Source organism: Strix uralensis, chromosome 2, assembly GCF_047716275.1.
Source record: "Strix uralensis isolate ZFMK-TIS-50842 chromosome 2, bStrUra1, whole genome shotgun sequence".
NCBI lineage: Eukaryota > Metazoa > Chordata > Aves > Strigiformes > Strigidae > Strix > Strix uralensis.
In genome coordinates, this window is record NC_133973.1 from 117,479,127 (window position 1) to 117,504,368 (window position 25,242).

General features: G+C 38.3%; 1 protein-coding gene across 3 annotated transcripts in view; it reads left to right on the forward strand.

Moving 5' to 3' along the window:
- The window catches only part of MIPEP (mitochondrial intermediate peptidase), a 79,184-nt gene that overhangs the window by 4,749 nt on the left and 49,193 nt on the right, over window positions 1–25,242 (forward strand). For all 3 annotated transcript variants that reach the window (XM_074860025.1, XM_074860023.1, XM_074860022.1), the window contains exons 3-10: window positions 957–1,045; window positions 3,179–3,265; window positions 4,180–4,243; window positions 6,031–6,213; window positions 10,165–10,321; window positions 10,748–10,796; window positions 11,437–11,497; window positions 12,125–12,177. In XM_074860025.1, coding sequence (XP_074716126.1) covers window positions 957–1,045; window positions 3,179–3,265; window positions 4,180–4,243; window positions 6,031–6,213; window positions 10,165–10,321; window positions 10,748–10,796; window positions 11,437–11,497; window positions 12,125–12,177 — 743 coding nt within the window. The remainder of the gene's footprint in view (window positions 1–956; window positions 1,046–3,178; window positions 3,266–4,179; window positions 4,244–6,030; window positions 6,214–10,164; window positions 10,322–10,747; window positions 10,797–11,436; window positions 11,498–12,124; window positions 12,178–25,242) is intronic.

Below are 25,242 nucleotides of genomic sequence, written 5' to 3' on the forward strand. Positions count from 1 at the left end.
TGCCCAGGGAGGTGGTGGAGTCACCATCCCTGGATGTGTTTAAGGGCCGTTTAGATGAGATGTTGGGGGATATGGTGTAGGGGAGAACTTTGTAGAGTAGGGCTGATGGTTGGACTCGATGATCCCAGGGGTCTTTTCCAACGTGAATGATTCTGTGATTTGTAACATTGCGTTTTCAATCAAATGGCAGTCATGCTGTTGAACAAAGTTAAGCTTGTTTCATGTACTTTCTGTAAAATCATGTTGAATGTCTTCAATGTATTCTTAATTTTTAGTTAAATGTATTCCTAATCTTTAATTCTTTATCATTTCAATGCTAGAACTTCCCTGAAATCATGCTGGCAGTCATGGAAGGACCTAGCTCCCCAGCCCCCTTTTAGTATCCTTCTAGCTTTCTGAACTCCTTTAAGTATTTGGAGACTTACTAAGAATCAGTAAGTCAAATAAAAAGCCCTGTTCTGAATCCGGAATAACTTTGGGGTTTTCTCTTTAAACATATTTCTTCCTACTAGGTAATGATGTCAAAGTATAACTTGATGGTCTATACACAAGTGTGAAAAGGGGTTGAAAACAAACCCTCTATGCACATTTGGTGGTGTGCTTTCTTCTTAACTGTGAATTTTATTTTTAAAAATATTTTATAACATTTAAATACATTGGAGTATCCCTGTGTTGTAAGGACTGCAAGATACACACCATACTAAAAATGTTTTCAAGAAGTATATGAATTAAAGATATTTCTTAGAGACACCTTCACAGTCTGATTTAATAGTTGTCAGCACAGTTTTCCAATAAGCTTTATTTTTTAGAAAAAAAATGCAAATTCTGCAAATAGATTGCACAGAGCTGTAGAAATAAATGTTAATGTAAATGGAACTAGTTGAGTGCAACTTTGTTTATAATTCAAGATTTTTTTATTTGTCTTTTTGCCTCACTCTTTTCTTCTACTATGACAGGCTGATTTTGTGAAAATTGCCCATCCTGACTTTGCATTCAGAGAGGCTGCTGAAGAAGCTTGCAGGAACATTGGTACTGTGGTAGAGAAGTATGTTTTCTTCTTTTTTTTTTTCTTTTCTATTTCCATATGCATCTTTAAAAATTACTGTATGATCATCTATGAAAACAGCAATCAACAAAAAAAATGTGTGAAAGATTCGCACGTGAGAACAAAGTGTCACTGTTGTTGTTAGAGATATTTAAGGATTTAGTGTTGTTACAATATCTCATGAAAGATTATTCTATTATAGTTTCAATTTATGTTCTGAACAGTTTTTAAGTTATCAACTAATGGACTCCATGTCACTGAAACCCATCAAAGATTCAAAGCTACATTTTTTTAGGACTTGTGACAGTTAACTAGCTGCTGTGAAGCATATGTACTAATGCTAATTTGTTTTTAAGATTTAAGCTGTTATATTTCGCAGCACTTTCTTGTAGTTTGCTGACCCCTTGAATTTCAGCCAATGAGTGAGATATGTGAAAGAGGAAAGCATAGTCTCCTGTTAAAAGGATTGTTTGAGAATGTGTCTGTCTAGGTCTGTGATACATGCCTGGTCTACCCTGTCATGCTTGTGCTTTATTTAAAACCCCATTTCATATAACAAGTCCTGAAAGACTTCTGTTTCTGAAGTTTGGGTCTTCTTCAGGTCCTGGGGTTTTTGTTTTGTTTTGGTTTTTGTTAATAATATCTTAAAACCTAAATCCTGAAAGTTACTTCTGTGGCCCTTGAGTACAGTGAATTGATTTGCTTCTCTTCTGGTCTTGCTACTGAGAAAGTGGAAAGGGATAATCTTTCCAAATACAGTGTCCTTTCAAGTATCTTCCTGTGGCATTCAGAAGTAGCCTTCTTAAGTGAAAGCTTTACCAAGCAGTACTGTGAAGGTGACCCAGAGTCTGCTGCTTCCCTCAGGGTTCCTAATAACAGTGGAGGCAGTGATAAGTTGACCAGATGTCCCACAGTAAGTTGCAGAGGCATTGAAGCCTTTTGTACTTGGAGGAGGACAGCAGTGCGTCAGTTTGTTTAGTAAGCCTTGTGACTAACATGGCTGGCTAAAAAGAGAATTTTAAGATTAAATTCAGCAGAAACTGTTGCTTTGGTCTTGCCAGCGTGTTTGGAAACGTTTCACTTGAAACTGGATTTTTCAAGACTTAGATTGAGCACAGCATATATAACAATATGACTTTAATATCTGAATACCGCTTCAGATTTAAAATTTGTAGAAAGAAGAAAGTATTCACAAATTAACTGGAGAGGTTCATAAACTGTTGTAAATGCTCAAAACTAGCTATTGTTGAATGTTCGCTTTCATGGGCAAATCATATTTCTTGGGAACTACTAACAGTACATATCTGCTTTTAGCCACTCTGACAGGTGCTGGGCTGCTTCTTTAGCACCTTCTGTACAGAGCCTTTTCTGAAGTACAGGCATGATGCAATGTCGTCTTCTGTGTCTGAATTGGGTATTGGTAATTATTAAGTCATTTTACAAATGGGGCTGCAGAGGCTTCCTGCACCTCAGCTGATTTAAGAAGTTAGCGTGCAGGACTGTCAGACTGGGGGCTGCTGCCCACTGCAATTATGCTGATGTATATGCGTGTTTTATTCCCCACTGTGATTCCCACCCAATAATCCAGGTTGACATACGTGCTTGTAGTTATGCCAAAAAACCTGATGGACATAGTATTAACTGGCACAGGGACAGTGATGAGTGTCTGGAAATGTTTTGGGGATAGTAAGATCTTAGTCTATTTCAGCGGCAGCCGGCAGCACATTTATTTGATGGCAGACTTGAGCACAGATTTTCCTTTAATGGAGTCCTTTCAAAATAAGGATTAGAAAACAATTTTCCTACCTGTATCCTCTCCCCGTGATTATCTTTGTGCATAAAAAATAAGCTGTCAGTCTTAGACTTGCTTGTATTTGCCACAAAATGCCATCCAGAAGTATTTTCCTATTGGATACACAAGACCTGTTTCCATGCCAGTTTGTCTGCACATCTTTTGTATACAGATTTTTTAGTTTTTAAGTGTGGTTGTGAAACAAAGTATTTTGAAAATACAGTCCTTGGGTTTTAATGTTGCTCCATTGAGTACTAAGCTCTGCCTTTGAGTAATACCAAGAGACCGAAATATTAGTGTTTGTTGCTAATGCGGGATTCTTTTACTCTGTATCTTTCCAGATTAAATACAGATGTTGAACTGTGTCAGAGTTTGAGACGTCTGCTAGCTGATGAAATTGTTATGCGTTCCCTAGATCCAGAAACCAGGTACTTATTAATGCTTTTAGATTTAGATTTTTAGATAGTGTATATCATTCCTTATTGTGCTTATGTTTTGTGTTTTGTTAAATAATACAACTGGAAAACATACCACATCTATGTTACTAATTTATTAGTCACTACTAAGTTACCTCCACAGGAGTTAGGAAGTTTGTAGTTGTGTAGTGTTGGAGGATGTCTCTGTGACTGTAGAGCACAAGATATATTTAAGCTGAATAATTGAGATCTGCAAAAACAAAAAAATGAGAATGTAAGCTTTTCTTCAGTAATACCATTTTGATTAAAATGAGGTGCTGTACTGTGGTGTATATATCAGTGTTTTTAGCAATAAAAGTAGGGAACAGACTATAATGATTTCAGTTTATAGAAATCTATATCTTTCAAAATCAGATTATCAGTATATTTATCTAAACCTTTATCATTGCTGTAAAATGTTTTATTAGCTGCTTATTCAGATACAGTTTTGAATTATTTGTTTGCTGACATAGTTAGACAAGTTTAATGGTTGAGTAAGTTACTTCCATCTTTCTTCTTTCCCCACAATCAAGGATGTTAGATTTGAAGAGGTCTTTTTCTGATCTGTTAATATAAATGAAGTGTCAAAATGGTAATTTCCACAAATTGTTTAAACATCTAGACTTATGTAGTAGAATTATTTTGAAGGATATTTTCAATGCAGATGACTAAAATAACTACAAAGAAAAAATCCTGTTCCACTGAGCAAACTGTTAAGGACCTAAACCACAGGAAGTCTGTGTCCATAATAACAATACTCGTATAACTGTGTTGTTATTCTGTGTAAAAGACTTGAAATCTAAATAACTACTAAGGGGAAAATCTGTTAAGAAATTATGCTTACTATCAAATGAGGCTGTTTTAACGGGGATTTACTGTATTTTTAGGCGAGTGGCAGAACTTTTTATGTTTGATTTTGAGATCAGTGGCATTCATTTGGATGAAGAAAAGGTAATTTTTGGCTACAATATATAAACAGAAATTTGCCTGACTACCAAAGACCAGATAATGAAACATGTGGAACATGAATCACGTGATTCTGGGCCAGTTTGTCCTCCAAGATTCCCATTGTCCCCTGTGGAATTTTGTCTTCTGAGAAGTGATTAATCTTGTCTATTATAAGTCACTTCTAAAGTGTGTTTTTTAATGTTGTTGTAGATGTTAGTTGGCTGTTCTTCCCAGTTTGGCCCTCATCATTCCTTTGTCTGTTCTGAGGAGTTACAAGCAAGACCTGGGATCCTGCTTTCTTTGATTGGTGTCTGCATCAGATATTTAAAATAGCTGCTTAGCTGTCTGAACAACCTATTTACAGAGGGGGAAAAGCAGCACCCTCTGCACTGTGATGACACGTTAATCAAGTAGAGCGTTCTAGAAGGGATCAGTTGTGTGTCCAGGCTTTCTTTTGGTGCTCACATAACCAGAAGTTGTAAGTCTTGTTCAAAATTGAATGTCTGGGCATGGTCTGATTACCTCTGTTGGAGATTTTACATGCTTTTGCAGTAGTTAGTGTTGGATTTGCCAAATCCATCAGCTTTCACCATGCTTTGTGGTATGGATGCTCTGTTGGGTGTCTGTTCATAGCTCATGTCCCTGTATAAAGTTAATACCTTCTTTATCTGAGTCATCCCCTCCACCTCAAAAGACCTGTACAAAGGCTCTTTTATGAAGTTGCTTGGAAGATCATGGTTGTGATGGTGGTTTGTGACCTGGAAAATGCTTCTATAATATATTTTTACAATTACTTTGTATAAAGAACAGCTCTGAAACTTGGACTCAGGATTTTATTTTTGACTATTGGCTCTACGCTGCTTCATCCCCTTTCAGTTCCAATTTTACTTGTCCCTTATTTTTGCACATTTTCCTCTTCCTCCCCTGCCTGTTCCACTTTTCTTCTATTGCTTGCTGCTCTGGGTTTCTTTTCAATTCTCATTTCAGACTTTAGAAATCCTTCACTGTTGTAAGTTGAAATTTACTTCTGCTATAAAGAATTTCTGTTTTTAAAAATAAAACTCAAAAGATGTATTTTAGAGTAAGGGTGGAATGGGAGGACAGAGATTGACAGGTTCTGTCATTCTTTGGACTTTACAAGTATGTTGTATGCACACCCTCAGGCTTTTCTTTTGAGCTGTGAACCCACCCACGGACAATAGAGAGCATACTCTACTAACATGAGCAAGTTCACTGAAGCAAATCTTACAGTAAGATTAAATGTGTGAAATACTGTAATGATGGTGATAAAACCCTAAATCATAAACTCCTCAGGGAAAGGTTGAAATACCATAAGTGCCTTACATTCTCCAGAAAATAGTGCAATACAAACAGTAACAAGCAAACTGTAATTCTTATCTATTTCAGGATGCTAGTAGGATTTATCTGTCTCAGTGACGCTTCTTTTTTTCTCCTCTGTTTTACATAGCAATCATATTAGGCATAGTTTTATAACGGCTTTCGAAGCAGGTAGAAACGCTTATGTAAATTCTACTTAAACACCACTGCATATTTTCTTACTGCAGAAACATAGGCATTTTCTTTCAAATTTCAATCCTTTATGAAATAATAGATCTGTACTTGTTGACTTCAGCCCTACATTAGGATTTTGTTGATGCTCTATGTCTAATCTTAAATGTTGTATTTTCTGCTTCATTTCTGGAAAAGTCCTTTAAGGTTTTAGAAACTTTGAGTTCTTCTTATACAGTGTCTGAAGATACTATGTATTTTGTACTTTATTTTTCTTACAGCGTAAAAAGGCAGTCAACCTCAACGTCAGAATATTGGATTTATGTAATGAATTTCTGACAGGAACTCACCTTCCCAACAAGATTGACAAACATGTTTTGCCAGAGCATATTCGGTATAATTTTACAGCTGAAGGCAATTACTTACAAGTTGCTGGTCTGCACGCTGATTGTCCCGATGATCTGGTGCGTATTCCCTGAGTTTGCTTTGGCATACACTATAACAAAAGTGCATATCAGTTATTTTACTTGTTATTGAGGCAGATGCATATGGTTTATGATTATGATGTTATGACTAACAAGGAAGAACTGTTTTAGAACATAATAATTGGTGGCAGCTAGTGGCTATGAAATAATGGTGAAGATCCTGAATGGGTTGAGGAAGAAGAGGGGCAGAATGTAGACCCTGGATTTCTGGCAAGCAGACTTGAGCTTATTCAGTAAACCGGGAGGTGGGATCCCATGGGATGCAGCTCTAAAGGGTAAAGGAGCTCAAGAAAGCCGTCAGTTCTTTAAAGGAAGCATCCTTCAAGCACATGAGGATACTAAGATACTCAGTATCAGTGCATCCCGATCCTTAGAAGGCCAAGCGGATGTATCAGGAACCAGGCCTGGCAAGCAAGGAACTCATGACAAAGCTTCATTTCCAAAAGGTAGCAGACTTGAGGTGGAAGCAAGTACAGGATACAAGGGAGGAGTTTAGAAATAATTGCCTGTATGTGTGAGGATGATGTCAGGAAGACCGGAGCTCAACTGCAGTTGAGATTTGCAAGGTGCATCAAAGGCAACAAGAAGAGCAAATACTGCTGCATTAGTACTAAAAGGCTGCACAAGGAAAAGATGGGCTCAGTGCTGAGTAAATTGGGTGATTTAGTGGCAGCAGTCATGGATAAGGCTGAGATGCTGAACGCTTTTTTTTTTGCCTCAGTGTTCACCAGTGACTTCTGGGCCACTGTGCTTAGTGAAGGGGTTCAAAGAGACAAACAACCAGCAGTAGATGAGGATCCAGTTTGGGATTACTTCAGAGAACTCAACCTGTACAAGTTGTTGGGACCAGATGGACTGCATCCAAGGGTCTGGGGAGACCTGGCTATTGTCCCTGAAAGGCTTGCCATCTTTGGTAGGCTGTGAAGATCAGGGAAGAACCCCAATGACTGGTGGAAATAATATGTTCCACGCACCTTCAGAAAGGCCCAAAACCCACAAATTGGGAAACTACAAGCAATTTAGCTTTACTTTGATCCCTATGAAGGTTATGGAGCAACACAAGTTAGGCGATTACAGTCTGGATTGATGGACAACCAGATGGGTAAAAAACCTCATTTCATGATCAGACTTAGTAGTGATTGAAGTGTTGTACTCTACTGGAAGGCTGGTAATGGAATAGTGTTGTAGGGATCTGTCCTGGAACGTTTTCTGTTTGACATCTTTATCAATGACCTAGAGGAAGTGACAGTGTCCTTGCCTATTAGATTTGCAGGTGATAGCAAATCGGAAGGAACAGTGATACACTGAAGGACAGGACTGACATTGAGTGGCCTAGAAGCTGAGGGAGTGGTCCAGTGGGAACCTTATGTAATTGAAGAAGGACAAATGCGAAGTCCTGCATCTGGAAAGGGAGAATTCCTGGCAATAGTACAGGCTGGGACTGCCTGGCTGGGTCTGATCTGTTGAAAAGGCCCAGAGAGTTGTTGAGCAACAAGCTGAGCATGAGCCAGCAGTGACCCTGGCAGAAAAGAAGACCAACAGCATCCTGCACTGCATGAACAGGGCCACAGCTAGAGACTGAGGGAAGAAATTATAGCTCTTTACTTGTCACTCTTCAGGAGTGACTTCAGCAGAGGCCACCAAGATGGCCAGGAACTGGAGTGCTTGTGTTGTGAGGAGAGACTGAGGGATCTGGGCTTTTTCACCCTGTAGCAGAAGTGGCTTTGGGGCGACCCTGACAGCAGCCTGCCAGTATCTACAAGGGTATCATGGAGAAGATAGAGCCAGTCTTTTCAGAGTGGTGCGTGACAGGACAAGTGGCAACAGGCACAAGTTGAAGTAAGAAATGCCAGTTGGAGAAGTTTTTCCTGATGATGACACTCAAGAGGTGAGAGGTTGGTCATGCTATCTCTCCCATCTGTGCAGGGTTTCAATGCCTGGCTGGAAAAAGCTTTGTGCAACTTGATCTTAGCTCATAGCTGACCCTCTTTGTGCAGGAGGTTGGATTAGAGACCTCCTGAGGTCTCATCTAACCTGAATTATCCTGAATAATACTATTTTAATTATTGCTAGTGATGCTTTTCTAAAAATTCCTTTAGAGTTTGTTTATAAATTGAAAATTAACTTAGACTCTTTGAAATGTGACAGTGGTTCCTTAGTCTTTTAGATATGACTGCAGGATCAGCAGTGTATTACAAGTGTTCTGTTTTCACTTTCTATATAGTTAAATAATCGAGGTGACTTTGAAATCTTGTTTGTCATGAAAAAGAGAAAAGCTTATTGTGGTAGAACCCAAGCTGTAATATTTATTTTCTGTAAGAAATTAAAAATGAATTAAATTATGACACTGATAGAATGTAAATAAAGGAATAATACTGCATGTCATCTATAAACTCTTGTCCTGAAAATAGTGTGATCTGTAGAATTGCTACTGAAGCTATGAGTAATGTATCAATTAAAGAATGCAGTTCTCGGAGTCAGATCTTTGGAGAGGCTCATTGGAAATCATCTAATTTAGGTTGGAAGGGACCTCTGGAGCTTGTCGGTTTGAGTCTGATCCTGTTCAGAGCAGGATCAAGTAGATCAGGTTTCTCAGTAACATGTCCAGTTGAGTTTTGAACACTTTCCAAGGATGGAGATTCCTGAACAGCCTGTTTGACCACCCTCACTGTTTTTTTTTTTTTTCTTGATATCAAATTGGAATTTTCATCTTCTAGCTTGCGTCCATTACGTTTCCTCCTCTTGCTCTGCACCTCCAAGAACAGTCTGGCTGCGTGTCCTCTATGCCCTACTGCTAAGTTAGGCTGGACAAACCGAGCTCTTTCAGGCTCCGTTCTGTGTTGTGTGCTCCAAACATCTTGTTGACCCTACGCTGGACCCGCTCCAGTATGCCAGTGTCTTTCCTGTCCTGCGGAACCTAAGTCTGGACATTGTACTCCAAATGTAGTCTGGACAGTAACAAGTAGAGGGAGGCAATCATGTCTGTGGACCTGTGTACTCTTTCTAATAGAGCTCAGTATGCTGTTGGCCTTTGCTGCAAAGACACACTGCTGAACCATGTTCAAGGAAAGGGAACAATCTCGCTTATTTTATTTGCTTTTTAAAAAATGAAAGCTTGGTAGAACACAACAGGTGCAAAATGACTTGTGAATTATTATAGTCATATTTTTTATAAACACAGGACCTCCATTCTTGTTGAATATATTATCCAAGAGAGAAGCTTATTTTAAATGAAGAGAAGCATAAGTTGTTGCTGGATTTCTTAAGCCTATTCTATATGTACAAAATAAAGATTATCTTCAGTTGGTTTTTGAAACATAAAAAGCATTTTACTAAATTTTCTGAGGCTTGAGGTGATTTTTTTTTTTTGAGAGTTATGAAAAAACCCAAACAAATCAAAAGTAGGAGAAAGACTGATTGTCTGTGGGCAGATGGGCAGACTAATAGCTTGCTACTTCAAAAGAAATAAGGCTTTTCTCTTCCTCTTTTTTTCTCTCCCCTGACCCTGTCTCTGGTTCTTGTCAGATCCTTCTATAAGATAGCTTAATTGACGTGCAGAGAACAATTTGGCTTTTTTCTGGGTTTATTTTCAGTAGCTTTACTGAGTTAAGACAGCCCGCAGAGTGGTCTGAGAAGCACAAATGTTGGCAGAAGGAGGAAGGCAGTGAGCAGAGAGGGAACCGTTGACAGGAGTAGAGAACAGGACCCTTTCTGGCAGTCTTGATCTGTTATGTTGTCTCATTGCATTTCCTCATTCCATCTTTAATGGGTAAGAGAGCTGTAATTGTCAGGCAGTCATAATTACCATTGTTAAAAGGCTTCAGGCCTTTTCCCAACAATATCAGTGAAATACAGCTGTAATGCCAGATCACTGTAATGCCAGTGTACTGTAGTAATGTGACCTTTTAATTTTTTTTTTTTTTGTTTTAGGTGCGAGAAGCTGCTTACAAGATTTTTCTTTACCCAAATGCTGAGCAGTTGAGTCGTTTAGAAGAATTGCTTGCTAGCCGAAACAGTCTGGCACAATTGGTTGGGTATGACACCTTTTCTCACAGGGCTCTTCAGGGAACCATGGCCAGAAATCCAGGTATAAGGCATGTGTGGAAGGACATACTGAGAAATTCAATGCACTGTGTTAGGTATGAGGTTAAAAGTTGTTAGTTTCTTCTGCTGAGTTTGCACATAGTTCTTCCAGTGAAGTATCTTATTGCAGTTACATTTTTGCTGTATGCAGTACTCATGCTTTCTATAAATGGCAGTACTTATTGAGTAGGAGCTAGTATTTTTGTTCAGAATCAATGCTGACTCCATAGATGATGAAGTTGCCATTATCCCAGCATGTAACAAAGTAAATGCAGTACTAAATTCTCTTGAAATGATGGCACAGTGGTCAGTGGAGTAGTTTGTTGTTCTAAGGGAGCTTGTTTTGTTTGGAATGTTTTAATGTAAGCGTAACATCTTTTAAGGGAAGAAATCACTTTCTTAATCCTCCCACCCCCAATTTTACTTCTAGAGACAGTAAGACAGTTTTTGGAGAAGCTTTCTGACCAGTTGTCTAAAAGGTATGTCTTTTTCACTAAGTTGTTTTTCTAACTATACTCTTTATTTCAAGAACAGAGGGACTTGTGCACTAAGTCAGTCAGTGTGGCTTATTATATGCTCTGATGAAACAAAAAGCAAGACTCTCTCGGACTTTTTAGGGGAGCTATTGATTTAGAATAAGTTCTGTGTCTGTGATCAGAGAACACCCAGGACTGAATGCAGCAAGTGATGTGCCAAGAAACGCAGGCAACAGCAAACAAGACCAAGCTTAAGTGAAGAACACCTCTCCTGGTCTTCTCACCATAGTCACAACTCTGTGTTTTACATCTATAAGCAAATTCCCCTGTTTGTCCTTCTTGCCTCCCTTAGTTCCACACAGCACAAACCAGTTTCATCACTGTATATAAATGGGGTGTGTTGTAAGAAATAAAGTGCTTTAAAGGCGTACAACCAGAGTAAGAGGTACTTGATTTGAAGGTACCTGAATGACAGAAGCAGAATGGAAAAGTTCTTTTACTGTAGTATATGGGCCTGCCATTTTATAGAGAACTATCAATCTTAGAAGATTGGCATTTTCTTAGGACAGAATATTATTGTGTACTGTATTTCATTGCTCAAAAATATTTCATTATTACTTTCATAATAAAAAATATTTTTCAGAACTCAAAAAGATTTTGAAATGATGACAAAGATGAAAATGAAGCTCAACCCCCAGAATTCAGTAAGTCAAATTTTCATGTGTGTTTTTCTGTTTTGTTTCTTTTTAAAAAATATAGTATAAGCTAACCTTGTTCTGCAAGAAGAATTATCTTTATTTTAGTGTACAACATGTAGTGTAATTAAAGAGAAACTTTTTGTCTTCTGGCTTCAAATTCTTTTTGACTGCTTAGCTATTTGTATTAAAACCAGGTGTTGAGTGTGAGATAATTCAAAACAAAGTTATATACACTTTCACCACTTTCTGTTCTGGTTAAGTGACTCTGAAAAATAAAGGCTGTACTTTAGGTTAGATGCATGTCCAGTTTGCATACTGTGTTGTATGTAATCTAATTCTGTACATAGCTAGGTTTATCTTTTTATTTGAGTGTATTTCTTGAAATCTGGTGTGAAGTCCCATGATATATTTGAACAAGAAGGACCATCTTCAAGCAAATGTTAAAAATAAAAGGTTTCAAGTTATGATACATGATGCTATTTCTGATGATGTTTTTAGCACTGAATGCTTCCCATTATGTTTTAAAGCTCTGTGGATGGTCGAAACTGCAAAAATACTCAAAGGAAACAAAACCTTTACTTTGGTTTCACTTGTTGTCCATTGTTGTAATTATAAGCTGGAATTCTCTTTCAGAAGCTGATGCCGTGGGATCACCCTTACTACAGTGGTGCCCTTCGTGCTGAGAGGTAAGCTCCTTATTTTCATGATTGTAATGTAAATGAGTGTCTTTATTTCATTTCTTGCAATAAGGATAAAGAAAGTCCTCGATGTAAACAGGTTTTCCTTCTTTGAAGATGTACTTCAATATGAAAAAAAAAAGTATCTGGTGGGGCAGTTGTTTGTAACATTTCTTAGTTACTGGTGGAATGTTTGTAGAAGTTTTTGGCTCCTCTGTTGTTTTATGGGGAAGTATTGGCCCTCTTTGAAGGTATAAGAGGATGAAAGTGTTTCAGAACAGCTAGAAAATCCTTATTCTTGTTTTGTTTTTAGCTCTTAGCTGAGCTGCAATAATTTTAAAAATAAACTTTGATCACTGAATACAATCCAAATTCTCTCATATTTTAACTGTATTGTACTTCTTACCGAACATGCAACTGTCATCCCCTTCTACAGACTTGAAATAGTGACTTCTTGAGTAGATCTTCACTGTTTATGAATAGAATTCATTGTCATCTCTCCTGCAAAGACTGGGAAATAAATCCTCTACACAGACTTAAATAGTGCACAAGACCTCTGCACATAATGAGATGCCAGCTCTGAAAGATGTGAGCTCTGCATGTTGCTTTTATTAGATCAGCAGCGGTGACCTTTTAGGTTTGTGTTGGAAAAGATAATTTAAAGTTGTCCTTCTCTCACAAGAGAGGGAGGAATAATCTTCCTTCACTGCAGATTTGTAGGTTTTTGTTTGTTAAATAAACTTAGATGGGATGTATCTGATTAAAGTAGCAGTTTACTCTGGAACAGAAAGCTATGGTAGTATAGACATGGCATGGGAGGATTGACCAGCAGTTGGCCTGGCTGTTCTGCTGCTTTCTTGTACTTTGTTACTGAGGCAGTAGTTTTATGAGCAGCAGCTCTAATATTGGCCTTGTCTTAAGCTACTGCATGCTCAGATGAGAACTGAGCTATGTATGTGCAGCAATGTTTGTGTCCAGAGCTTGCTGTGCAGAAGAGGGAGAGGGATGTCCATCTGCTGGGTCTGCTCCCGGTAGCCAATGCCAGAGCATGCAGCACTCCGTAATGTATGCGTGGATTGCCTGTTTGTGGCATGGCCTGGGAGTGGCTGCTGTTGTTTTAAACTGGATAGGTAGCAGACACGCTTCTGTGAAAGTGGGAACGAAGTAGTGGTTATACTGGAGAAGTGTAAAGGTCCATCTAGCTCCAAATCCCATCTTAGCAGTGGTCAGTAGCAGTCTGTGGAAGAGCACTGTCATATTTGTTCAAGATACTATCTTGTAGCTTACAGATCTCCTTTACCATGACTGTATAGTGTCTTCAAAATAGCAAGAATTACGTTCTGATACATAGTGCTTAACATTGTTGATGTTGGTGAAATTTATTGTCTGCATATCCTATTTATTTTTACATTTCCTATAGGGTCTGCTTTCCCTGTTCTCAGAATTCGTGTGTCCCGTAAGGGTTAGAGCATTAGGTGTAGAAGGCTCTGTGTGTGTTTTTTTCTCCTGGAGGAGTGTCTTCTGATACTGTCTTATTGTCCTTCTTAGATCATCTCATGGAGCTAACCATATTGTAATTAACTTGGTGATGATCACAAATAGATTAGTCTGCTCATTTTGGCATTAGGAAGAAAAATATTTCCTTTCCTTGTGGAACTTTGTAAGAGACTCAATAAAGTTACTTTTAAGAATTGCATGGTAGCTTTATGAAGGGAGAGCTGCAGGTAAAACAGACCAAGACATTAGCAGTGTTATCTTTGCTGGTTTTTATTTATTCAGGCACCAAGTCTGGCAGCTGAATTGGTGTGAAGAATCTCATGAACCTATGTAGGGCCTCCCTGATTACATTGCAGGATTGGGGCCCATTCTTCTACTCCCTCCATGTAGGGCAGGAGTATTTTTTTTGGGCGGGGAAGGAAAAGTTTTCGTCTCCACTGTGTTCAGCAGTTTTGCTAAAAGCCAAGGGCTTAGGTCTTTCACTGTCCTGTTTTCTGTATAGTGGTCTGTCTTTGGGAAGAGTTTTTGATCTGTCAGTGACTTACCAATGCTTTACATTCTTTCTGCCCGTATTGTAGGTATTTAACAAGGTACTGGTTACTGGGTAATCATCCCTGAAAAGTAAAACTTCTTTACTGCATAGGATCAGTGGCTGTGCTTTATGACTGAAACTAGGCAGGAGTCAGAGAGTATTCATACAAAAACCAGGGGACAGGAATATACCTTGTCATGTCTGTGCCCTAAACATGTTCTATTTGCCAATTATTATCTATGTAAGTGTGAGTTCACTATCCTTTATCTTGTATTTGTACTTACCTCTGTTTGACCACATCCTTTCTCGAATGCCCTTTGAATACTGTGGTATATGTTCAGTTCAATGCTTTTGTAACTGGAAGATGAGAACCGTATCTCTCTCAGAGCTTCATCCTGGCAGGAGTTTGACTTTTGCCTATTTGTTATTAGTCTCTTTCTAACTGAGCCAATTGTCTTGTAATATTAAATTATGTCTCTAAGGAAAAGTGATGATGTTTTCCTTGGGTTGTTTTTGTTTTTCTCTGAGTAAATAATTTATACTTTCTGTGGATTTTAAAAATTGTATCATGTTTCATTTTATTTATAAGAGAAATAAATAATTTCATTTTTACTTATTGTATCCTATTTATTTTGTGGTTTTGCTTTTCAAACAAGATATCTTTACCTGTCATGCATTTCTCCCATTCTTAGTATTCTTTATTTAGTAGGTTAATTCTTTTGTTCTTCAAGGGTGTATCTTTTTTTGGAAGAAATGTACTTTTAGTTTTACGCCTTTACAGAAATGCCATGGTCATATTTGTAATAGTGCTGTGCACAGCTTACATTTTTGACTGTTGTGTTTTGTGACTCAGTAGTAGTTTGTGTGGTGGATTTCCTTATTGTTAGGTGTTTCTTTTTTTTCTGCTTAGTTTTTGTTAAAACCTAGGTATAAAGCAAGAGACTACAGGGGCTTAGCTCTTGATTAAGTAACTTAGCAGTGTTCTAGTATGTTATACATGCACCACTAAGGGGTGCAAGAAATACTAGATGGGACAGTGTCTGTCTTTGTCTGTTGAAGAAGGTTTACTATTTCCTGTTTTGGTCTATATGAGCATATTTACAAACAGAAATGTTGTGAGCAAACATTAGACAATGTGATCCTGCTGTGATTTTGTTACTTCCTCTTTAGATTTTGACCAGCTACATCAATTTGTCTCATATGACACTGAGACTTATGACATATTTTTCATGTGTCTGTTTTACATCTGTATGTTGTATATTTTAATTGTATTTATGTATTTTATATTTAAATATATGTTTATGCTATATTAGAACAGGATTAAGGAAACAGATGCTTTGTTGGTTCCTCATAATTAGTTTTAAGAGCTGGATGTTTCTTTCTGAAGAATGTAGGATATTCACATGCGTTTGGACTATTGAAATTTAATGGCATTTGCTGTCATACCAGGTTGCCTTTATTTTCACTTTTCGCTTCTACTGTTGTTACTGACCGTTTCTGCTGTTTTGTAAGTTGAACAGCAGGAGGAGCTCCAGACCTAATTCACAGAGTACGTTTTTCTGTAAATTTAGCCACAATAGTTTTGTTTGTCAGCTTTCACCAAGTCTTTTTCTCTGGAAACTTGATCCTACTTCAAAAGTGTAAGTCTCCCATTGATGGTAACAGGATAGTTTACTTTTTTTAAAAAAAAAAAAATGTTAAGTAGCCTCTCTGGCTTAAACCCACACTTAGAACAATGTAATGTTTTTGTAGCTATAGTTTAAGTGGCAGGGAAAATAGATGTCAGTATAAATGTACATTTAAGAGAAACTGGAGACAAAAGTCTGAAATTCATGGTAGTAATATCTTAAAAGAAGATAGAGTAATTAGGAGAACCTCAAGAATTTTGGCAGGCTAAGGGTAATAAAACAGTGAATGCTAGAACATGCTTCAGCTTCTAACAAGTAAGAAGATGTCTAATATGTATATCATAAAAATAATACTGTTGAGTTTTAGTGCAGGCAAGTACCATAGTATTAATTAAATCCATTGCTGCTTAGTAAGTGCAGCTGCATTTATAAATAATTCTCAAGGCCCCGATCTTGCAAAGATGTAGCCTTGCTGACATCTTCCGGGTCATAAAAAAACCCCAAATGCTGGAAGAGACCTTTTGAGGTCAACTATTTGCCTTGAAGGTGGGATTGGCTGTGCTTAAGCCACTTCTGATGGAGGCACAGAACTGTTCTTGAGAAGTATCAGTGGTGAGCTTAGTGTATCTGCTCTTGACTCCCGTTTCCCTAACCTTTGGTGCTTACAGGCTGGGCTGACTTTGCTGGCTATAATTCACTGTTGGGATTTTTGTCAAAGTGTTAAAGATTTTATTCAATTTACAACGGGGATGTGCTTGGAGGGTATTGTACTCTGTGCTGGTCTGTCTATTTGGGACTGCAGAAATAAATAAGGCTGCCCTTGAGGATGAACAAATCAATGCCAAAATAAGCCAGTTTCCTGCTGTGTAGGAAAGAGAAACCACCACAAGCAGCTGCAGGTGTTTTGGATCTTGGGGTGACCAGCTGAGCAGAAATTAGGAATAACTCATCTCCTTTCTTGTTGGGACTGTACATAGGCGGCCACCTTTAGGGGAGACTGGGCAGCACTTTTTTTTTTTTTTTCAGAGGAATAGGGCCAATACCAAGGTACCTAAACATGACTCTGGATGTTTCTGAAGTTGCTGAAAGCTGCAACTAATGTTAAGGTTTGCAAGTTACTTGTAAACAAACTTGTTTATAGCTACTTTTTGTTAAATTGTTTTTAGTTTTATGAAAGAATGTTCTGTGTTGGGAAACCAAGTTGAAAAATAGCCCAGACTCTTTGTGGAATATGTGAGAAAAGTGTCACTGTTAAAATTGAAAGCTGAAGTGGAAGAATAGTGCAAAATTTAAAAAGAACCCGAAAATCTTTCAACCAAAGTGCTCATAGAGAAGGAAAACTTTCTATAATTAACTGCTTATAAGCAAGGGAAGGCATGCCTTCTATTAGATTAACTAATGTAGGTGCAAAAAGTCCATTTAATTTACCAGTCACTAAGCTAGTGTACTAAGCTTTTTGGAGGAAAACCTGAAAGTTATTAAAAAGGTTTGCTGTGAAGGAGAACTCAAGTTTCAAGAATTATTTCTTGAACATTGTGGAAGGACAAAGAAATTGTTGTTGATTTGAAAACAAAGTCAAATCTAAAAGTTGTACACAGTGTTGATACCAAACCAATATTGCAAATTATCCTCTGACCTCCTCCAAAATATTCTGTGAAGTACAATTAACAGAAAAAAAGGGAATGTGAGATACAGGCGCTAGTTTATGGTTGATGAGAGTACAAAGGCTTTCTATTATTATCATTATTATTATTATTATTTTTAAGAGATCCAGAGTCTTCTATAAATCATGGTTAAGAGTTTCCCTTCAGGTAAAGAATTAAATTTCAGTCTGGCATGTAATGAAAATTGGAAGGGGTTTTCCTCGTCTTGATCTCTTTAAGTTAACCTGAGGGGTTCATCTCACTTTTATCTTCCACTAACAAGATTTTTTCAAGTTTCTTTGAAAGTTTTGACAGAATCTGTTTTATTAGAGGCAGTTAACTTAGTGTTCTGTATTTTTGTGAACATCAACAGGATAATAATTTTTCTCAAAAAAAAAAAAAAAAAAAAAAAAGAATATGTCAGGGACTGCACTTAATAGCCACTGATAAGAACTCTGGCCAAGCAGCTAATTTGCAATTGTTAAGAGTCTGAATGCTCGTGTTCTGAAGAACAGTGATCCTTACTCAAATATCCCTAATGTCCAAGTAATAAAAACCATTCTTAATAGAATAGATGAAAGTCATGCTGCACAAAAGTCTTAGTTTCCTTCCAAATATACAGCTTAAAGTGATTTTAGAAGTCTGCATTTTATTTAGACTCAGTGAAGTCACACAAGCTTAGAAATAATTGTTTATAATCACATACTACATCTTTGTTCTTCACAGGGACACAGCCTTTTTGTTTGAAGCCTGCTGTTCTTGAACAATAACCAAACCTCATTGTGTCAGTTAACTTCTTTTTAAAATTGTTTTTTAAATTGGTTTGGCTACATCACTTATTTTAAAAATAGTGCTGGGCTGCATACTGTAAAAGTAAGGTGTCTGGATTTTTTAGCATAGTTTATCCTTTAATATAAAGCGGGAGTTTACATCAAAGAAACTACTGTTTTCTTTGATACTTCTACTTTCTTTAGGAGGGTACTGAGATTTCTCTGTATAAAGTTTCTGAGCTCACATTCTGGCATAAAGTACATAAGAAAATTTTCATTCTTTCCTGGGATTTGTTACGAATACAAATGCTTTGGCATTTGAAATCAGATGTTTACAGTGAATTAAGTTATTGGAATATGTTTTAAGACAAACTTCTTTTGTTCAATTTTGTGCTTCTCAGTCTTTCCCAGTTTTGGACATTTAAGCATATGAGTTATGCAATTCTACAGGAACAACAAAATAATTTAGGGTTAGTTATTACAATAAAAGGGACTACTTTTAATTCTTGATTTTTTAAAAAAATTTTTTTTTGAGTCAAAGTAACTAATTGAAAGTTTGGCACAGAGAAAAAAACTCTTCTCCACTGTAGATGGGTTCATGTGTATATTTGGTGTTTCTGATTTATTCAGAGTGAGATTTATATATTGGTGTCATCTATTTTTTTACATAAATGTAATGTGATATTTTCTACATCTAAACTAAAGCAATCTTTTTTTTTTTTTTTTTAATATGTAGTCATGTAAAAATGCCATCTTGATTTCAGGAAGTCATCTTTTAGATTAATAATTGTGTTTTCTGGTGTGTATGTCTGTAATGGATAGAAATTTTGTTATTTCCTTTTCCTGCTCTTCCAGACAGTGAATGCAGTGCATTCCGATCCTTTAAGTTTCATGTAAGGGCTTAAGAAAATTTTCGTGCTCAAGTTCAAGGGCAGTTGGGAAAACTTTTTGTAGCACTGCAAATATCAAAAATCAATCCATACCTGTTTTTTTTGATCTCAGATGCCCTTAGAAGAAGGTGGTAAGATATCTCTTTGACTGGAGTATGTAGTTCTCTGTGAAGTTCTATTGTGATTCATCAGACCATTCTTCTATCTGCTTTGCTTACATTTTCAAAGGCATCTTCCCATAGAAAAGGCTGTGCTATTCATCCTCTCTCGGGATTCAGGTATACAACATGCACTCCAATCAGGGAAGCCGAAGTTCCAGAGAAGAGCAAGAGCTCATAGCTGAGCTCAAGACTTCTGCTAGTCAGCTCTATTTGGTACCTTGCTAAGCCTGAGAGTGGCATTATATTTGTGTCTGCCTTTCTCTGGTGACATAGGCATCCTAGATGCTTATTTGAAGCACTGAATCACCTTGCTGGGGCCCAGAAGTCACATTTTAAGTGAAAAGGTATCCAGACAGGGTGTTTGATTCTTGCACTGACTTGCTTAGCTGACCTGAATCCTTTTTCTTCTTTAGGAAGTGCTGTAACTATGTTTTCATGTTATTTGCCAGCTTTGGAGACAGCCGTACAATGTTCTGCTAGTATGCCATGTGCATCATCCTCCCCACTGAATTCTGCCTGTCTGCTCAGCTGGTGCAGCAAGAAAGCTGCAAATTGCAGCATACAAGAAAACCTGTCTGCAGGCACTTCTCTGCAGTTGTCACCAACTGGAGCTCCAGTTCATTTCCAGTGCAGATTTTAGCTGTCTGTCTCTAGAACATTAACCTTTCTTGCCAGTAGCAGTAACCCTTAGCAGAAATTTTACTGGTAGCAGAATGTCTGTTAGCGTAGTTCAGTATGGGTCGTAATAACTTCCTTTCTGATTTCTTTTCCCAAAAATACTTGAATGCATTTCCTGTTGGAGATAAAAATTGTAACTTGGCTGAGTAAATGTAGAGGCAGCTTGCCAAAAAGTGACCAGAAAGAGCGTGCTTATATTAAAGCAGCTGCTTCTTGCAGTTTTATTTGAATTTTTTACTATTTGTTTTAAATAGAAGGATCAAAGCTAGACAACTGTCCAAGCCCACAGTTGATAACAACTTGAAGATCTTGCATAAAGTGATTCTTAGAATGGCTGCTACTTTGACATGTAGTATAATAATTATATGCACGGTAGGACTATCAATAGTTATTAACATATAGATTTTGAGGATTGCTTTGCTCTGACTGATGAGCAGTTCTGGAGCAGGCTAAACTGTAGTGCTTTGGAAACTTTGTTCCTTTTTATATAGGGTCAGTCACTAGCAGTTAATTAATTACCTAAAGTTTTTGCCCTTTTATTCTAGCAATACAGAAGTATGTGCAGTGGAATACCTTGTTTTGGTAGGGTTTTGTTGGAAGGCTTTTCTGTGCATTTTGAAATACACTTGGTTTCATGTTTGGAAAAAAAATAAAATCAAAGTAAATGCCATACACCTGCGATAGAAGATGGTGAACTTTGAGTTTCCCCTTTATCTTCAGGAAAAATGAATTGTACCATCTTGGATCAGCCCTCAAAAAGGCTCTGCATCCTACACAGACAAGCTCTATCTTTGTTACAGGGCAGTTTAAAGTGCTAACGGAGTGTATTGATAGAAGTCTTCATCTTGGAGTTTCATATGGTCTTTTAGATTATCTGGCCTGAGTCAGAGAGTGTTTTGAAGATACAACCTGAGGCCCTTGAACAGCATTAGAAATTTCATTCAAAGGGCTGAGGAAAAGAAGTTAAGCTTGCAGTCACAATCACAGTCCCTGTTGCTGCCAAGAAATTGTGCTATGGTGTTTTAGATTAGCATGAATTTGAATGCTGAAATACTGTGCCTGGACAATGTTTTGTTATTGTAGTTTCACTAAGGTGATGAAGCTGTGAATAACTGAGGTTGGTTAATCATTTGCTAGCAAACAGATGCTTCTTGCCTGTCATCTGGAAACAATGAGGTTGCTAATGGCTGCTACTGTTTGAGTGCCTGGAATCAAGCAAGAATCTTCAATAAGGGAACATGTAGTTTGTAAACTCTTCCAAATACTTTTCCACCCACACCCTCCAGCCAGATTTCAGTTTTACAGATCTAGGAGAGATTGTAGGATTTCCTGTTCTGCTCATTGAGTGTTCTTTTTCTGGGAAAGATTCAAGTGTTTTAAATTAATTTCTTCCGCTTTCCCCATTGTCCTCTAATCTTATCTAGTGTTACACCTTTCATTCTGCAGTGAGTAGCATTAAATCTTGAAGGTGGGGGCTTAGAAGAGACTCAGTCATATGCTTGCTTTTGCCACTGAAAGGCAAGATCATCTATTAATAATTCCAGAAACAGATTTTTTTGTTATAGGACACCAACTTCAAATAGCTGAGGTTTTGGCTAATTTCTATTCCTAAATAAGCCCAAAGTTTTCCTAGACCCAGTGGAAGTTTTGGGTTAGACTTTCTTCAGTGGTAGTTGGTCTTACTTGATTGGTAAAAAGAGAGTTCATGTATGAGGTAGGACCAAATTCAACAGTTGTGAATTAAATCTGTGTTTTGGTGTCTGGAATGATTACTGTTTAGTGGGTATAGACTGGTGTTAGAGAAATATTTTGAAGGTGTGCTATCCACTTCCTGGAGCAGCAGTTTTTTTCAGTACCCGGTAATCACTTTGGAGTGTGTTATTGACTATTATCATCTGATTATGAAAATTGCATCATGTTATCATATTTTATCCCCTTTCTTTGTAACTCCTATGACATTGCAGTGGCTAGCAAACAAACTATGGATGCCTGATAACTTAAGGTATAATAATCATCACTAACTGCTGTCATGATTGTCCAAAAGTAATTTAAATATCAGTCTTGTGTCATAAGACACTAGTGCTATTTGAGGATTTTTCAATATCTTCGTCTTTGATCTTTGTTTTTACACTGGTGTAGTAGGCAAGGCAGAAATGGAAAAATAAGTGAGATCAGAACTAGAAGCATTTTTTTTTGGTGTTCTGTATAAAGTTTTTCAAAACTTTTTAAAATTTTCTGTTGGCAAGAGGAATATTAACACACGTCTTTCATTAAATGTGGGAGAGGTTTGACCATGACAACGATCTACTAGAAGTGACTGACATTAACTTTGTGTAGTTATTATTAAAGTGGTTGTTTACTCAGGACCTCATTGTACTCAAAATGTCAGATTGTGACATCTTCAAACATTAGCCAGGGTAGGGGACTAGTCTGCCTTAAGCCAGTGTAGTCATCTATTACTGCTGTTTTCATATGTGGGTGGATTAGTATCGTGCTTTTCCAAAAGACAAAACTATTACAGACTGATTTCCCCCCACCCTGCTTTGGATAGTGGCAGTGTATTATAAAATACCCATGAGAAAGCCTTCTCCCCATCCTCTTCTTTATGGGGTAAGTTCACGGGGATGACACTCATGTTCAAGGAGTACTGAGAATGAGGAAGAAATAGGCACTTCTTCCTGCAATTATGTTAATGTCAGCTCTTCTTTCCATAAAGAAATATCACTGCTTTCTCCTGCTAGTATATCTCTGCGTTCTTGAAAGAAATGAAATTAAACATAAAGTAGTTTTAGAGTTCTTCCCCTCCGCCCTCCAGCAAACGTGTTAATCTAATATTCAAACTGAGTGTGGCAATCCTTTGCAGTTAGCATGAAACATTGTCCTCCTCTGATAAAGCTGGAAGCTATTCATACTGTGACTGTGTGGTCTTAGTCCTAGGCTTCATATGACCTCTTCACAGAATCACAGAACGATTGAGGTTGGAAGGGACCTCTGGAGGTCATCTGGTCCAACCTCCCTGCTGAAACAGGGCCACTTAAAGCTGGTTGCCTAGCACCATGTCCAGATGGCTTTTAAATATCTCCGAGGAGGGAGACTCCACAACCTCTAGGGGCAACCTGTGCCAGTGCTTGGTCACCGTCACAGGGAAAAAGTGTTTGCTGATGTTCAGAGGGAACCTCCTGTGTGTCAGTTTGTACCCATTGCCTTCTGGTCCTGTCACTGGGCACCACTGACAAGAGTCTGGCTCTGTCTTTTTTGCACCCACATTCCAGGTATTTATACTCATTAGTAAGATTCCCCTGAGCCTTCTCTTTTCTAGGCTGAATAGTCCCAGTTCTCTCACCCCTTTCTGGTGGAAGAGATGCTCCAGTCCCTTCATCATCTTTGTGACCCTTTGTTGGACTCTCTCCATTAACTCCATGTCTCTCTTGTACTGAGGAGGCCAGCGCTCAGCGCAGCACTCTCCAGGTGTGGCCTCACCAGTGCAGGTAGAGGGGAAGGATCACCTCCCTCAACCTGCTGGCAGTATTTTGCCTAATGCAGCCCAGGACACCATTCACCTTCTTTGCAGCAAGGGCCCAGTGCTGGCTCATGTTCAACTTGGTGTCCACCAAGACCCCCAGGTTGTTTTCTGCAAAGCTGTTTTCTTGCTGGGTGGCCCCCAGCATATGTTGGTGCCTGGGGTTGTTCCTCCCCAGGTGCAGGACTTTGTACTTCTCCTTATTGAACTTCATGAGGTTCCTGTCAGCCTGTTTCTCCTGCCTGTCAAGGTCCCTCTTGATGGCAGCACGACCCCCTGGCATATCGACCACTCTTCCCAGTTTGGTGTCATCAGCAAATGTGCTGAGGATACACTCTGCCCCATCATCCAGGTCGTTAGTGAAGATGTTAAAGAGGACTGGACCCAGCACTGACCCCCAGGGTGCACCGCTAGTCACTGGCCTCCAAATAGACTTTGTGCCACTGATCTCCTCCCTGTGGGCCCAGACATTCAGCCAGTTTTCAGTCAACCTCCCTGTCGACTCATCTACCAAGGCTCATCCAGCCTGTACATCACAGCTTCTCTGTGAGGATCGTTATGGGAGACAGTGTCAAAGATCTTACTGAAGTCCAGGTAGATGATATGCACTGCTCTCTTTGTGTACCAGGCCCGTTGTTTCATCATGGAAGTTTATTAAGTTGGTGAAGCATTTCTTGCCCTTGATGAATCCATGCTGACTACTCCTGATGACTGTCTTGTCTTTCATGTACTTGGAAATGGTTTGCAGGATTAGCTGGTCCATCAGCAAAAATTTCTGCTTTTCAGAAAATTTTGAGCAGTTTGATCTCTCTTGATATGACAATTCTATTGACTTTTCTTGCTTGCTGTGTAAATGTGGCTTAATTTCATGAAGTGTTTTCAAGGGTGCTGTTCTTGACTTTCTTGTCATTCTCATATCCTCTTTTCCTGCAGCTGAACTCAGTGGTAGGAGTTACATGTTTTAATTTCCTGCAACTGTGAAAATCTGATGGTTTGCTATGACTGTGAGCTGTTGGAGTTAAATATCGATTTACTGAAGTGTGTGTTTGTAGAATTGTATTATATGGGTTCTTTCTGAAATACCTCATACAATCAGCTCTCTTCTCCCAGTTGGCAGTGAGGAAGTGGCAGGGAAACCCTGGATGATATTGGATGTTGGGGGGAGGAGAACGTGAAGGTACTAGATGGGCTTTGCACATGGTCAGCGTGGCTCTGGCAGGGCTGATTGAAATGAGTTCTGCAAAAAGCCCTGCAAAGAGCCCTCATGCAACTTCCATGTGAAACTACTTGAGTGTGTCTGTATTACTCCCCTGGTTCTGAGATAGTGTTGTAACTGGGCCTTGTGCTCCACCTGGATTAATAAACCTTTCTGGAACCTAAACCAAGGTATGGTAAATATGAGTGTCTCTACAGAAACCAGTGTTGGCTGAGCAGGGTTGGGGCAGATCCAGAACTAATAAATGCTGCTCATCTGAATTGGTCTGAAGAGATCTAGCTCTAGGTTACTGCTCAACTCAAGGCTGAATTAGGACTAAAAGTGATGTATAACTTCGTCTTTTTTTTCATGTAATTTTTAAGCTATACACAAAGAGTATCATTACCTACAACTTCATTCTTAGTTTGTTTCTAAATAAATGTAATTTTAAAAATAAGGATAATCATGTTTTGCAGCTTGGAGTTGTGTATGTGGAGAAATCACAGAATCACAGAATCATCTGGGTTGGAAAGGACCTTGAAGATCATCTAGTCCAACCA